Here is a 14,853-nt window from a genome sequence, read left to right as displayed (position 1 = left end):
GGACAGGAGGCTCTTCTTTACACAGAGGGGGGTGGGGGTGGGGAACAAGCTGCCCAGTCATGCTGTTGAAGCCGATACCCTGGCTCCTCTCCAGACACAGCTGGGTGAGTTCCTCCAGTCAGGACAGAAGGCTCTTCTTTACACAGAGGGTGGCGGGAGTGTGGAACAAGCTGCTCAGGGAAGTTGGTGACACTCAAGACAAATGAGAGGAGGCTGTGTGGCCCACCCTGCTCGCTGGCAGTTATTAGTCCGCAGGTCCCAGCAGATAATCCCGCCACTTCCTGAAACCCTGACTTGTTTCCAGAGCTGAGGGATGAAGTAGAAGGTCCAGATGGGCTCTGTGTTGTGTGGTGCTGAGGTCCCCTGGTCCCCTGGTCCCCCTGACTCCCCACCCCCCTCCCCCCTCTCCCCCCAGTCCCCCGGTCCCCCGAGTGTACAGAGTGGGGTGAAGACTGAGCCCGGGTCCGAGAGCGTCAGGCCAGGCGCCGGAGTTACCTTGCGGAAACGGGCCAGCGAGTCCGGGCTCCTCTCACACAGCTCTGTGATCAGAACCACACACCCGTGCAGCACCCCTGCAGAGACACAGACAGGCAGGCAGGAGGTGAGACAGGCACACCAAGACCGAGGGACAGACAGACAGGCAGAGACACTCAGGCACACCGAGACTGAGGGACAGACAGACAGGCAGAGACACAGACACACCGAGACTGAGGGACAGGCAGGCGGTGAGACTCAGGCACACCGAGACTGAGGGACAGACAGGTGGTGAGACTCAGGCACACCGAGACTGAGGGACAGACAGACAGGCAGAGACACAGACACACCGAGACTGAGGGACAGGCAGACAGGCAGTGAGACTCAGACACACCGAGACTGAGGGACAGACAGACACGTTGAGACTGAGGGACAGACAGACAGGCAGAGACACAGACACGTCGAGACTGAGGGACAGGCAGACACGTTGAGACTGAGGGACAGGCAGACAGGCAGAGACACAGACACGTCGAGACAGACAGACAGACAGACGGTGAGACTCAGACACACTGAGACAGACAGACAGCTCAATGTGACCATGTGACAGACAGGACAGACAGAGAGACAGACAGACAGCACTGACAGAGTCTAGCGGAGGGCTGTGCTCACCGTGGTTTTTCTCGTTCAGCAGCCTCTGGGCAGAAGGGGTGAAGAGCTCCCCCAGCTCAGGCACCTTCCTCACAATGTGCACTGCACACAGCGCCGCCTGGTGGACACAACCTGCCATTACACCTTGGCATCACTGCTTCCACTCCTTCCCACTTAACTAAGGGGCTCCTGGCCCTGGTCCTGGGGGACCCCTGTGTCTCAGTACAGATCTTAATGTCAGTAAGAGTAGGGGTGTCCTGACTGGCCAGTCCAGATCCCAGGACACTGTCAGTAAGAGTAGGGGTGTCCTGACTGCTGGTCAGTACAGATCCCAGGACACTGTCAGTAAGAGTAGGGGTGTCCTGACTGGTCAGTACAGATCCCAGGACACTGTCAGTAAGAGTAGGGGTGTCCTGACTGCTGGTCAGTTCAGATCCCAGGACACTGTCAGTAAGAGTAGGGGTGTCCTGACTGGTCAGTCCAGATCCCAGGACACTGTCAGTAAGAGTAGGGGTGTCCTGACTGGTCAGTACAGATCCCAGGACACTGTCAGTAAGAGTAGGGGCGTCCTGACTGGTCAGTCCAGATCCCAGGACACTGTCAGTAAGAGTAGGGGTGTCCTGACTGCTGGTCAGTCCAGATCCCAGGACACTGTCAGTAAGAGTAGGGGTGTCCTGACTGCTGGTCAGTCCAGATCCCAGGACACTGTCAGTAAGAGTAGGGATGTCCTGACTGCTGGTCAGTCCAGATCCCAGGACACTGTCAGTAAGAGTAGGGGTGTCCTGACTGCTGGTCAGTACAGATCCCAAGACACTGTTGGTAAGAGTAGGGGTGTCCTGACTGGCCAGTCCAGATCCCAGGACACTGTCAGTAAGAATAGGGGTGTCCTGACTGGTCAGTATAGATCCCAGGACACTGTCAGTAAGAGTAGGGGTGTCCTGACTGCTGGTCAGTACAGATCCCAGGACACTGTCAGTAAGAGTAGGGGTGTCCTGACTGCTGGTCAGTCCAGATCCCAGGACACTGTCAGTAAGAGTAGGGGTGTCCTGACTGGTCAGTACAGATCCCAGGACACTGTCAGTAAGAGTAGGGGTGTCCTGACTGCTGGTCAGTACAGATCCCAGGACACTGTCAGTAAGAGTAGGGGTGTCCTGACTGGTCAGTACAGATCCCAGGACACTGTCAGTATGAGTAGGGGTGTCCTGACTGCTGGTCAGTCCAGATCCCAGGACACTGTCAGTAAGAGTAGGGGTGTCCTGACTGCTGGTCAGTCCAGATCCCAGGACACTGTCAGTAAGAGTAGGGGTGTCCTGACTGGTCAGTACAGATCCCAGGACACTGTCAGTAAGAGTAGGGGTGTCCTGACTGCTGGTCAGTACAGATCCCAGGACACTGTCAGTAAGAGTAGGGGTGTCCTGACTGGTCAGTACAGATCCCAGGACACTGTCAGTAAGAGTAGGGGTGTCCTGACTGGTCAGTATAGATCCCAGGACACTGTCAGTAAGAGTAGGGGTGTCCTGACTGCTGGTCAGTACAGATCCCAGGACACTGTCAGTAAGAGTAGGGGTGTCCTGACTGCTGGTCAGTACAGATCCCAGGACACTGTCAGTAAGTGTAGGGGTGTCCTGACTGCTGGTCAGTACAGATCCCAGGACACTGTCAGTAAGAGTAGGGGTGTCCTGACTGCTGGTCAGTCCAGATCCCAGGACACTGTCAGTAAGAGTAGGGGTGTCCTGACTGCTGGTCAGTACAGATCCCAGGACACTGTCAGTAAGAGTAGGGGTGTCCTGACTGCTTGTCAGTCCAGATCCCAGGACACTGTCAGTAAGAGTAGGGGTGTCCTGACTGCTGGTCAGTACAGATCCCAGGACACTGTCAGTAAGAGTAGGGGTGTCCTGACTGCTGGTCAGTACAGATCCCAGGACACTGTCAGTAAGTGTAGGGGTGTCCTGACTGCTGGTCAGTACAGATCCCAGGACACTGTCAGTAAGAGTAGGGGTGTCCTGACTGCTGGTCAGTCCAGATCCCAGGACACTGTCAATACAGGTTATGGTACAGGTTCTCTCTCCTCCCCTGATCTGCTGTGCAGGTTGGGGTACAGTCTGGGGCTGCTGACTCTCCCAGGAGGGGGAAGAAGGGGGTCACCTCTTCTAAGCTAGAGCTTTGGGAAGGGCTGCAGTTTTGGGATGCGATAACAGATACCTTCTTCTTGATGTAGGAGTTGGAGGAGCGCAGCAGCCTGTCGATCTCGGGGGCCAGATCCCGGCACATCTCCCCCGAACCCATACAGCCCAGAGTGCACAGAGCCAGGCCCTGCACGTACTGACTGGGGTGAGACAGGTCACTGAGGGCAGAGAGACAGACAGTCAGGCAGGGACACACACACACACACACACACACACACACACACACACAGAGCCAGGCCCTGCACGTACTGACTGGGGTGAGACAGGTCACTGAGGGCAGAGAGACAGACAGTCAGGCAGGGACACACACACTCACACACTCACACACTCACACACTCACACACTCACACACTCACACACTCACACACTCAGGCAGGGACAAACACAAAGAGTCAGCTCCTCACTTCTTGATGGAGTTGGTGATGAGCAGGCTGGCGTCCTGTCTCTCGTCCAGCAGCAGCATGGCCCCCAAATAGCCCACCCTCTTCTCACTAAAGCGCGGAGAGGCGATGAGCTTCACACACTCCATCTGAGAGAGACAGGAGAGACAGAGAGGAGATCAAGAACAGACAGTGAGCCTGTCTCTCAATAATAATAATACAGTGTGTGATCTCCTGTCCCAGCCTGAGGAACAGACAGTGAGCCTCTCTCAATAATAATAATACAGTGTGTGATCTCCTGTCCCAGCCTGAGGAACAGACAGTGAGCCTGTCTCTCAATAATAATAATACAGTGTGTGATCTCCTGTCCCAGCCTGAGGAACAGACAGTGAGCCTGTCTCTCAATAATAATAATACAGTGTGTGATCTCCTGTCACAGCCTGAGGAACAGACAGTGAGCCTGTCTCTCAATAATAATAATACAGTGTGTGATCTCCTGTCACAGCCTGAGGAACAGTGAGCCTGTCTCTCAATAATAATAATACAGTGTGTGATCTCCTGTCACAGCCTGAGGAACAGTGAGCTTGTCTCTCAATAATAATAATACAGTGTGTGATCTCCTGTCCCAGCCTGAGGAACAGACAGTGACCCTGTCTCTCAATAATAATAATACAGTGTGTGATCTCCTGTCACAGCCTGAGGAACAGACAGTGAGCCTGTCTCTCAATAATAATAATACAGTGTGTGATCTCCTGTCCCAGCCTGAGGAACAGACAGTGATCCTGTCTCTCAATAATAATAATAATACAGTGTGTGATCTCCTGTCACAGCCTGAGGAACAGTGAGCTCGTCTCTCAATAATAATAATACAGTGTGTGATCTCCCGTCACAGCCTGAGGAACAGACAGTGAGCCTGTCTCTCAATAATAATAATACAGTGTGTGATCTCCTGTCACAGCCTGAGGAACAGTGAGCCTGTCTCTCAATAATAATAATACAGTGTGTGGTCTCCTGTCACAGCCTGAGGAACAGACAGTGAGCCTGTCTCTCAATAATAATAATACAGTGTGTGATCTCCTGTCACAGCCTGAGGACTTGAGATGGAAGAGAGATGGAAAGACGGAGAGATGGGGAGGATCTGCAATCATGATCCCAGTACTGAAGCCCCAGCTGGCGATGGCGCTGCTCTGACCTGCCCGAAGTGCGCTGGGTAGCCCAGCATGTGGACGTACAGCAGCTTGGCCACGTTGCGGCAGCGCCCCCCATTGTCCTGAAGGCGGAACTGCGAGCGGATGTCCGCGCACTCCCGCTGGATCACTCCCCGCTCCTCCCCTTGCGTCCGTGCTGCCCGGATCACCCGGATCAACTCGTGTAACTTTACAGAGGGAGACATCCCTGAGAGAGAGAGAGAGAGAGAGAGAGAGAGAGAGGTTAATACACTGACTTGACACTCCAGTACATTAACACTGCACTGAGAGAGAGGGGTTCATACAGACACACTGACTGGACACTCCAGTACATTAACACTGCACTGAGAGAGAGGGGTTCGTACAGACACACTGACTGGACACTCCAGTACATTAACACTGCACTGAGAGAGAGGGGTTCATACAGACACACTGACTGACTGGACACTCCAGTACATTAACACTGCACTGAGAGAGAGGGGTTAATACAGACACACTGACTGGACACTCCAGTACATTAACACTACACTGAGAGAGAGGGGTTCATACAGACACACTGACTGACTGGACACTCCAGTACATTAACACTGCACTGAGAGAGAGGGGTTAATACAGACACACTGACTGACTGGACACTCCAGTACATTAACACTGCACTGAGAGAGAGGGGTTAATACAGACACACTGACTGGACACTCCAGTACATTAACACTGCACTGAGAGAGAGGGGTTAATACAGACACACTGACTGACTGGACACTCCAGTACATTAACACTGCACTGAGAGAGAGGGGTTCATACAGACACACTGACTGACTGGACACTCCAGTACATTAACACTGCACTGAGAGAGAGGGGTTCATACAGACACATTGACTGGACACTCCAGTACATTAACACTGCACTGAGAGAGAGGGGTTCGTACAGACACACTGACTGGACACTCCAGTACATTAACACTGCACTGAGAGAGAGGGGTTAATACAGACACACTGACTGACTGGACACTCCAGTACATTAACACTGCACTGAGAGAGAGGGGTTCATACAGACACACTGACTAACTGGACACTCCAGTACATTAACACTGCACTGAGAGAGAGGGGTTCATACAGACACACTGACTGGACACTCCAGTACATTAACACTGCACTGAGAGAGAGGGGTTCATACAGACACACTGACTGACTGGACACTCCAGTACATTAACACTGCACTGAGAGAGAGGGGTTCATACAGACACACTGACTGACTGGACACTCCAGTACATTAACACTGCACTGAGAGAGAGGGGTTCATACAGACACACTGACTGACTGGACACTCCAGTACATTAACACTGCACTGAGAGAGAGGGGTTCATACAGACACACTGACTGGACACTCCAGTACATTAACACTGCACTGAGAGAGAGGGGTTCATACAGACACACTGACTGACTGGACACTCCAGTACATTAACACTGCACTGAGAGAGAGGGGTTCATACAGACACACTGACTGACTGGACACTCCAGTACATTAACACTGCACTGAGAGAGAGGGGTTCATACAGACACACTGACTGACTGGACACTCCAGTACATTAACACTGCACTGAGAGAGAGGGGTTCATACAGACACACTGACTGGACACTCCAGTACATTAACACTGCACTGAGAGAGAGGGGTTCATACAGACACACTGACTGACTGGACACTCCAGTACATTAACACTGCACTGAGAGAGAGGGGTTCATACATATATTATTATTACTATTATTATTATTATTATCACCAGAAAACAGCACCGAATTCGTTTTGAAACCCAGTAGTATTTAATGCAGATTTCAGTGCCAGTTTCCCCGGAGTGAGAATCAGGTTTCTCCCGAGCCCGAGCCGCCGGAGTGACCGCGCCGGTCCGGGTCAGAAACACTCTGCTCAGCCGGGCGCAGCTCCGGAACCGGCGGTCCGACCAGCGCAATCCGAACCGGTGCAGCTGCAGGGCCGGTCCAGACGGACAAGGCACTTGGAGCGCGACTTGCTGTCGCTAAATCCGTGGCTAAAAGAGGAATATTGTCAAACCACTCACCCGGGGTATTTCCGGTGTCCCGAAAGGCGGCTCACTTCCGGTGGACAGGTGCAGTCGCGCTCCACCTGAGGACCCGCCACTTCCTGCCCAATAGTGCGCCCGCTCACCTGCAGCGTGAGAGCGCCGCTGCCAGATAGTGATCCCCCTGTTTCCCAACGACAGCGTTATTACTTCTCCTGCCAGTACCCACGATCACTATAATAATAGTAAAGGTGACTTTGCTGCATATTCTACAGGTCAGAGAGCCGAACTGATATTAATACAGTGCCTCTGCTCAGAAAGTAAACGACAGGAAGATGTATTATTATTATTATTATTATTATTATTGATGATGATGATGATGATGATGGTGACGTAGCGCGCTGTGCTGTGCTGGGCTGGTCAGGGCCAGTCAGTGGCCTCTGGCCGTGTGCGGTCAGGCGCCCTGGTTCTCATGAGCGGCCGGACCAGCAGACGGCTGCGGCGGTACCGTCCAGCGATCTCGATCTCCGGACCGGACCGGACGGGACGGGACGAGACGGGATCGGTCACGCGTTTCGGGACCCCGGCAGCTGGCAGCGCGGGCGCCCGCACGGGAGAGCTCAGCCACCCTGTCCGCCCCACAGGCACGGCGCCGCCGCCGGGTCCAGCACAGGCTGGGTCTTGAGGTCGCTGTACCTTGGACTCAGGGACGCGGAGCTGCTGCTGCTGCTGCCGGTGCGCCGCGGGAGCCCAGCTGACAGTGCCGTCCTACGCCCCGGTCCGGCCCTGTGCGGCTCGGGTATGGGAAGGTCTGCCGGCAGCTCGGACAGCAGTTCCGCACACACACACACCCCCCTGCCCCCCGAGCCCACTTCCGCCATCGGGGCGTGACGTCATCCGGGCACCGCCTCTTAAAGGGCCCGTGTCCTTGGCAACCAGACGGGAAAGACGCCGCTGAGTCGGAGGACAGTAAATCTGATGATTGTACTTGAATTATAAAGTTATGATTATAATAATTCCTTACACTTATATAGCGCTTTTCTGGACACTACTCAAGACGAGCAGCAATGTGTAGGTCCCACCTGGTTGATGCTCCAGTCCGCTCACACACTCCAGCTCTCAGTGGGGAGGAGAGCAGAGTGATGAGGCCAGTTCAGAGAGGGGGGGTATCAGGAGGTCATGACTGGTAAAGACCAGGGGGAGTCTGTCCAGGACACTGGGGTCACACCCCTACTCTTTCTGAGAGACGCCCTGGGGTCTTTACTGACCACAGAGAGGAAGGACCTCAGTTTTACGTCTCATCTGAAGGACGGCACCTTGTTTACAGTCTTGTGTCCCTGTCACTGTACTGGGGCATTAGGACCCACACAGCCCGCCCCAGGAGTCTCCCCCCCAGGTACTGGCCTGGCTCTCGCTGCTGAGCTCCAGTGGGCTGCTGTCTGTGTAGCTGCCTGGAAGTTATTATCCTGACTAGTCAGACTGAGTTAGTCCCACTGTCTGGTTTTTACAGAGGGCTGCCCATCCTACAGGTAAAGCTAAAGACACCCAGCAACGACACTGTATTATCATTATTATTATTAGAGGTGGTAGTATTTTTTGAGAGAATTATGGTATCTCTGCTGTGCTCAGGAGTGAAACCTGTACTGGATCTGTACCAGTTTGCCTATAAACACCAGCGGGGCACCGATGACGCCATCAACAGCATCATGCATCTGGTTCTTAAACACCTAGAGGACCCTGATGCCTGTGCACGCTGCTGTTTGTGGACTTCAGTTCTGCACTTAATGCTCTGCTGCCCCATCTATTGATAAGCAAGTTGAAGCAAATGTCTGTTAACCCGAACATTATACTGTAAGATGGTATAACTCATTTTTAACAAATCGCACACAGTCTATCAGGGTCAACAAAACTCTTTCCGAGTCACGCTCTATCAGCACAGGTGCCCCTCAGGCCCGTGTGAGCTCTCCAGTTCTGTTCACACTTGCTGCAAACGATTGTACGAGCAGGAGTCAAAGCAACTTCATTTTCAAATCCTCCGCTGATACAGCTGTGCTCGGCTTAATGCGTAGAGGTAGCAGCTCATCTGGAGACATGTCAGAAACCCACAGGTTTGTGCAATGGTGTGACAACAATAGCCCAATCCTGAATGTTAAAAAAAAACAAAAGAAACAGTTTTTGATCCCAGAGCAGTTGGTGATCACTCACAGGTAGTAATCCACAATGAACTTATCACTCAGGTTGACTCATATAAATAATAATAATAATAATAATAATTGCTTACACTTATATGGCGCTTTTCTGGACACTCCACTCACAGCGCTTTACAGGTAATGGGGATCCCCTCCACCAGCACCAGTGTGCAGCCCCACCTGGATGATGCTCCAGTACTCTCCCCACACTCCAGCTCTCAGTGGGGAGGAGAGCAGAGTGATGAGGCCAGTTCAGAGAGGGGGGGGTATCAGGAGGCCATGATTGGTAAGGGCCAATAGGAAATGTGGCCAGGACACTGGGGTCACACCCCTACTCTTTTCGGGAAACGCCCTGGGATTTTTAATGACCACAGAGAGTCAGGACCTCGGTTTTACGTACTTAAATAGATACTTAGGTGTACACATAGACAGTAACCTGTGCTGGTCTACTCATGCTGAGAGTGTTCGCTCCAAAGTTCAGCAGCGCTTATATTTCCTGCGAAGACTAAGAGTGTCTGGGGTTCGACGGGAAGTAAGGCTACTTCTTTACCGTGCTGTAATCAGATATGGTATAACTGCGGCTGGTAATTGATCAGTTAAGATCTCAAATGACCCGCCTCGCCCAGACAGCCCTGAAGGGCACGGGGCTGAGACAGCAGCCCTCCCTGCAGACAACCCTGGAAAGAGCCAGAATCACGCAGGCAGGAAAAATGACATCAGCTCCTTCCCACATCCTCAACTCAACCGAGCATCGCCTTCTCCCTGCTGGCACACGTTGCAGGGCTCCTGCATGTGAACCCGAGAGTTCCACTCTCCATTAAAGCTGTCAACGCAAATGTCAAGGATTAACACAATTTCCGACCTTCACACCCCCACTTGTGCGCAGTACCGTATGGTTTGTGCTGTGTTATACATGTGCAATAGAGGGATGTGCAATGCTTCTCGTGTTTTTTTGGGGAGGTGTGTGCATGATATTTAAGTGTACTGGAGCGCTGCGTGTCCACAACAATCCCCCCCAGGGGACAATAAATCTGATCTTATTAGAAGAATTATTATTGGGGCGGAGCGGTGGCTCTGGGGCTCAGGAGCTGTGCCTGTAGCTGGGAGGTTGCCGGTTCAAATCCCACAGCCGGCAGAGGAATCCTACTCCTCTGGGCCCCTGAGCGAGGCCCTTCACCCCAGCTGCTCCAGGGGTGCTGTATAAATGTCTGACCCTGCGCTCTGACCCCCAGCTTCTCTCCCTGTCTGTGTGTCTCCTGGAGAGCAAGCTGGGGTCTGTGAAGAGACACAGTCCTGACACAAGAGACTGTACAGGGCCAGTGAAGCAACATTATCATTATCATTATTAGTGAAGAAAGAAATGCGAGCTGGAATTTCTCCCCTGTACCTGTAATTACCCAGAGCCCATTAGGGGGCGCTCTATCCTTCTCCAGGGGTGAATGAGTACAGCCCGTGTGCTGCTTCTCCACTGTGTGCGCGCGCCCCCGGCAGCCGCTCGGTCGCTGTGGCAACCGCCTCCCGGGGGGCCTGCTGTCGCAGCTCGCTGCGGTTGCCATGGCGAGGGGAGGCCAGCTGACCCCTGCTCCAAAGGGCGGAGGACGGCGATGAGGAAGACGAGCTCGTCCGTGGAGCCGCTCGGTCAGCGAGGCCGACGCGGACGGCCGTCAGAGCCCAGCGGGGGGAGGGCACACAGACTCGGCTCTTCACCTCCTGCACGGGTCCAGTCCGCTTTATTGCGCCCATACATCCGCCATCGTGAGATACACGCGAGGCTCAAACTGAACAAACTACAAATCATCATCAACAACGTGTGACTGAACTGTGCACATCAGTCATTCTGCGTGTTCCAGCCAAACACCTCGTGGCAAAATAAAGAACAATCTTCAGTTCATAAAACACACATTTTCTCAGAGCTCGTGTCCGAACCTCCACACTCTGTTCTAGGACAGGAGACACAGTGAGAGAGAGAGAGGAGATCACAGAGAAGCCCTCAGTAATACACACACACAACAGGACAGGAGACACAGAGGGGGAGAGAGGAGATCACAGAGAAGCCCTCAGTAATAAACACATAAAACAGGACAGGAGACACAGTGAGAGAGAGGAGATCACAGAGAAGCCCTCAGTAATACACACACACAACAGGACAGGAGACACAGAGGGGGAGAGAGGAGATCACAGAGAAGCCCTCAGTAATAAACACACACAATAGGACAGGAGACACAGTGAGAGAGAGGAGATCACAGAGACGCCCTCAGTAATACACACACAAAACAGGACAGGAGACACAGTGAGAGAGAGGAGATCACAGAGAAGCCCTCAGTAATAAACACACAAAACAGGACAGGAGACACAGAGGGGGAGAGAGGAGATCACAGAGAAGCCCTCAGTAATAAACACACAAAACAGGACAGGAGACACAGTGAGAGAGAGAGGAGATCACAGAGAACCCCTCAGTAATAAACACACACAACAGGACAGGAGACACAGTGAGAGAGAGAAGAGATCACAGAGAAGCCCTCAGTAATAAACACACACAACAGGACAGGAGACACAGTGAGAGAGAGAGAGGAGATAATATCCACACAGGACAGGAGACGGGAGGGTCTGTCAGGGGGAGCAAAGCAGGACTGCGGAGGCTGGGGAGTGAAGACTGATTGTCTCTGCTAGGACTCTCAGAAGAGGCCTGGGGCTGTGGAGAGAAGAGCTCTTGTCCTGCGATACAGACGGGAGGGGCGCTACTGCTCTCCGAGCCCTGGAGCCTCGGACCCGGGCCCAGACCCTCCCCGCGCCGCGCTGGGGCAGGACTCCCGGGAGAGGGGGCTCCCGTGTCTCCCTGCGGGACGGGTGCTGTGCGGGTCGCCAGCCAGCAGGAGTCGCTGTTGCCCAGCGGAGAAGCTGTCCAGGACAGGTCCAGGTGACCAGCGGTGCTCCAGCGCAGGTCTCAGCCTGCCAGATGGGCTCTTGCCTTGTTTGCATATTTCAGTTTACAGGAACTGTGGGAGAACCTAGGAGTTTAATCGGCAGTCAAGAAGTTTGAAAACAAAGTCATTTGTGTGTCAGTCAGTCTGGGTCAGTCTGGGTCTGTTTGTGTCAGTCAGTCAGTCTGGGTCTGTTTGTGTCTGTTTGTGTCAGTCAGTCTGGGTCAGTCTGGGTCTGTTTGTGTCAGTCAGTCAGTCTGGGTCTGTTTGGGTCTGTTTGGGTCAGTCAGTCAGTCTGGGTCTGTTTGTGTCTGTTTGTGTCAGTCAGTCAGTCAGTCTGGGTCTGTTTGGGTCTGTTTGGGTCAGTCAGTCAGTCTGGGTCTGTTTGTGTCTGTTTGTGTCAGTCAGTCTGTCAGTCTGGGTCTGTTTGGGTCTGTTTGGGTCAGTCAGTCAGTCTGGGTCTGTTTGTGTCTGTTTGTGTCAGTCAGTCTGTCTGTCTGGGTCTGTTTGTGTCAGTCAGTCTGTCAGTCTGGGTCTGTCTGGGTCTGTTTGTGTCAGTCAGTCTGGGTCTGTCTGGGTCTGTTTGTGTCAGTCAGTCTGGGTCTGTCTGGGTCTGTTTGGGTCTGTTTGGGTCTGTTTGTGTCAGTCAGTCAGTCTGGGTCTGTTTGGGTCTGTTTGTGTCAGTCAGTCAGTCTGGGTCTGTTTGTGTCAGTCAGTCTGTCAGTCTGGGTCTGTTTGTGTCTGTTTGTGTCAGTCAGTCTGTCAGTCTGGGTCCGTTTGTGTCAGTCAGTCTGTCAGTCTGGGTCTGTTTGGGTCTGTTTGTGTCAGTCAGTCAGTCTGGGTCTGTTTGTGTCAGTCAGTCTGTCAGTCTGGGTCTGTTTGTGTCTGTTTGTGTCAGTCAGTCTGGGTCTGTTTGGGTCTGTTTGGGTCTGTTTGGGTCGGTCAGTCAGTCAGTCTGGGTCTGTTTGTGTCTGTTTGTGTCAGTCAGTCTGGGTCTGTTTGGGTCTGTTTGTGTCAGTCAGTCAGTCTGGGTCTGTTTGTGTCTGTTTGTGTCAGTCAGTCTGTCAGTCTGGGTCTGTTTGTGTCAGTCAGTCTGTCAGTCTGGGTCTGTTTGGGTCTGCCTGGGTCTGTTTGTGTCAGTCAGTCTGTCAGTCTGGGTCTGTTTGTGTCTGTTTGTGTCAGTCAGTCTGTCAGTCTGGGTCTGTTTGTGTCAGTCAGTCAGTCTGGGTCTGTTTGTGTCTGTTTGTGTCAGTCAGTCTGTCAGTCTGGGTCTGTTTGGGTCTGTTTGTGTCAGTCAGTCAGTCTGGGTCTGTTTGTGTCAGTCAGTCAGTCAGTCTGGGTCTGTTTGGGTCTGTTTGTGTCAGTCAGTCTGTCAGTCTGGGTCTGTTTGTGTCAGTCAGTCAGTCAGTCTGGGTCTGTTTGGGTCTGTTTGTGTCAGTCAGTCTGTCAGTCTGGGTCTGTTTGGGTCTGTTTGTGTCAGTCAGTCAGTCTGGGTCTGTTTGGGTCTGTTTGTGTCAGTCAGTCTGTCAGTCTGGGTCTGTTTGTGTCTGTTTGTGTCAGTCAGTCTGTCAGTCTGGGTCTGTTTGTGTCAGTCAGTCAGTCTGTCAGTCTGGGTCTGTTTGTGTCAGTCAGTCAGTCTGGGTCTGTTTGGGTCTGTTTGTGTCAGTCAGTCAGTCCGGGTCTGTTTGGGTCTGTTTGTGTCAGTCAGTCAGTCCGGGTCTGTTTGTGTCTGTTTGTGTCACTCAGTCAGTCTGTGTCTGTTTGTGTCTGTTTGTGTCTGTTTGTGTCACTCAGTCAGTATGGGTCAGTCTGGGTCTGTTTGTGTCACTCAGTCAGTCTGGGTCTGTGTCAGTCAGTCTGGGTCAGTCTGGGTCTGTTTGTGTCACTCAGTCAGTCTGGGTCTGTGTCAGTCAGTCCGTGTCTGTTTGTGTCTGTTTGTGTCACTCAGTCAGTCTGGGTCTGTTTGTGTCACTCAGACCGTGTCTGTTTGTGTCACTCAGTCAGTCTGGGTCTGTGTCACTCAGTCAGTCCGTGTCTGTTTGTGTCACTCAGTCGGTCTGGGTCTGTGTCAGTCAGTCTGGGTCAGTCTGGGTCTGTTTGTGTCACTCAGTCAGTCTGGGTCTGTGTCAGTCAGTCTGGGTCTGTTTGTGTCACTCAGTCGGTCTGGGTCTGTGTCAGTCAGTCCGTGTCTGTTTGTGTCTGTTTGTGTCTGTTTGTGTCTGTTTGTGTCTGTTTGTGTCACTCAGTCAGTCCGTGTCTGTTTGTGTCTGTTTGTGTCTGTTTGTGTCTGTTTGTGTCACTCAGTCAGTCTGGGTCAGTCTGGGTCTGTTTGTGTCACTCAGTCAGTCTGGGTCTGTGTCAGTCAGTCCGTGTCTGTTTGTGTCACGCAGTCAGTCTGGGTCAGTCTGGGTCTGTTTGTGTCACTCAGTCGGTCTGGGTCTGTGTCAGTCAGTCCGTGTCTGTTTGTGTCACTCAGTCAGTCTGGGTCTGTTTGTGTCTGTGTCAGTCAGTCTGTGTCTGTTTGTGTCTGTTTGTGTCACTCAGTCGGTCTGGGTCTGTGTCAGTCAGTCCGTGTCTGTTTGTGTCACTCAGTCAGTCTGGGTCTGTTTGTGTCTGTGTCAGTCAGTCTGTGTCTGTTTGTGTCACTCAGTCGGTCTGGGTCAGTCTGGGTCTGTTTGTGTCACTCAGTCGGTCTGGGTCTGTGTCAGTCAGTCCGTGTCTGTTTGTGTCACTCAGTCAGTCTGGGTCTGTTTGTGTCTGTGTCAGTCAGTCTGTGTCTGTTTGTGTCACTCAGTCGGTCTGGGTCTGTGTCAGTCAGTCCGTGTCTGTTTGTGTC

General features: G+C 52.8%; 1 protein-coding gene across 3 annotated transcripts in view; it reads right to left on the bottom strand.

Annotated features, from left to right (window-relative positions):
- The window catches only part of ap1g2 (adaptor related protein complex 1 subunit gamma 2), a 36,713-nt gene extending 28,921 nt beyond the window's left edge, over window positions 1–7,792 (bottom strand). For 2 of the 3 annotated variants that reach the window (XM_088916066.1, XM_088916068.1), the window contains exons 1-7: window positions 7,604–7,792; window positions 6,947–7,091; window positions 4,881–5,083; window positions 3,713–3,837; window positions 3,325–3,466; window positions 1,144–1,240; window positions 496–572 (exon numbers count right to left, since the gene is read on the bottom strand). In XM_088916066.1, the coding sequence (XP_088772192.1) occupies window positions 496–572; window positions 1,144–1,240; window positions 3,325–3,466; window positions 3,713–3,837; window positions 4,881–5,081 (642 nt within the window). In that variant the 5' untranslated portion in view covers window positions 5,082–5,083; window positions 6,947–7,091; window positions 7,604–7,792. The remainder of the gene's footprint in view (window positions 1–495; window positions 573–1,143; window positions 1,241–3,324; window positions 3,467–3,712; window positions 3,838–4,880; window positions 5,084–6,946; window positions 7,092–7,603) is intronic. The other variant, XM_088916067.1, reaches the window with a different exon arrangement.
- Between the last annotated feature and the right edge of the window lie 7,061 nt (window positions 7,793–14,853).

The sequence above is a fragment of the Atractosteus spatula genome, chromosome 5 (genome assembly GCF_055471065.1).
Source record: "Atractosteus spatula isolate fAtrSpa1 chromosome 5, fAtrSpa1.hap1, whole genome shotgun sequence".
Classification (NCBI taxonomy): domain Eukaryota; kingdom Metazoa; phylum Chordata; class Actinopteri; order Semionotiformes; family Lepisosteidae; genus Atractosteus; species Atractosteus spatula.
This window is presented reverse-complemented; position numbering and strand designations above follow the sequence as displayed.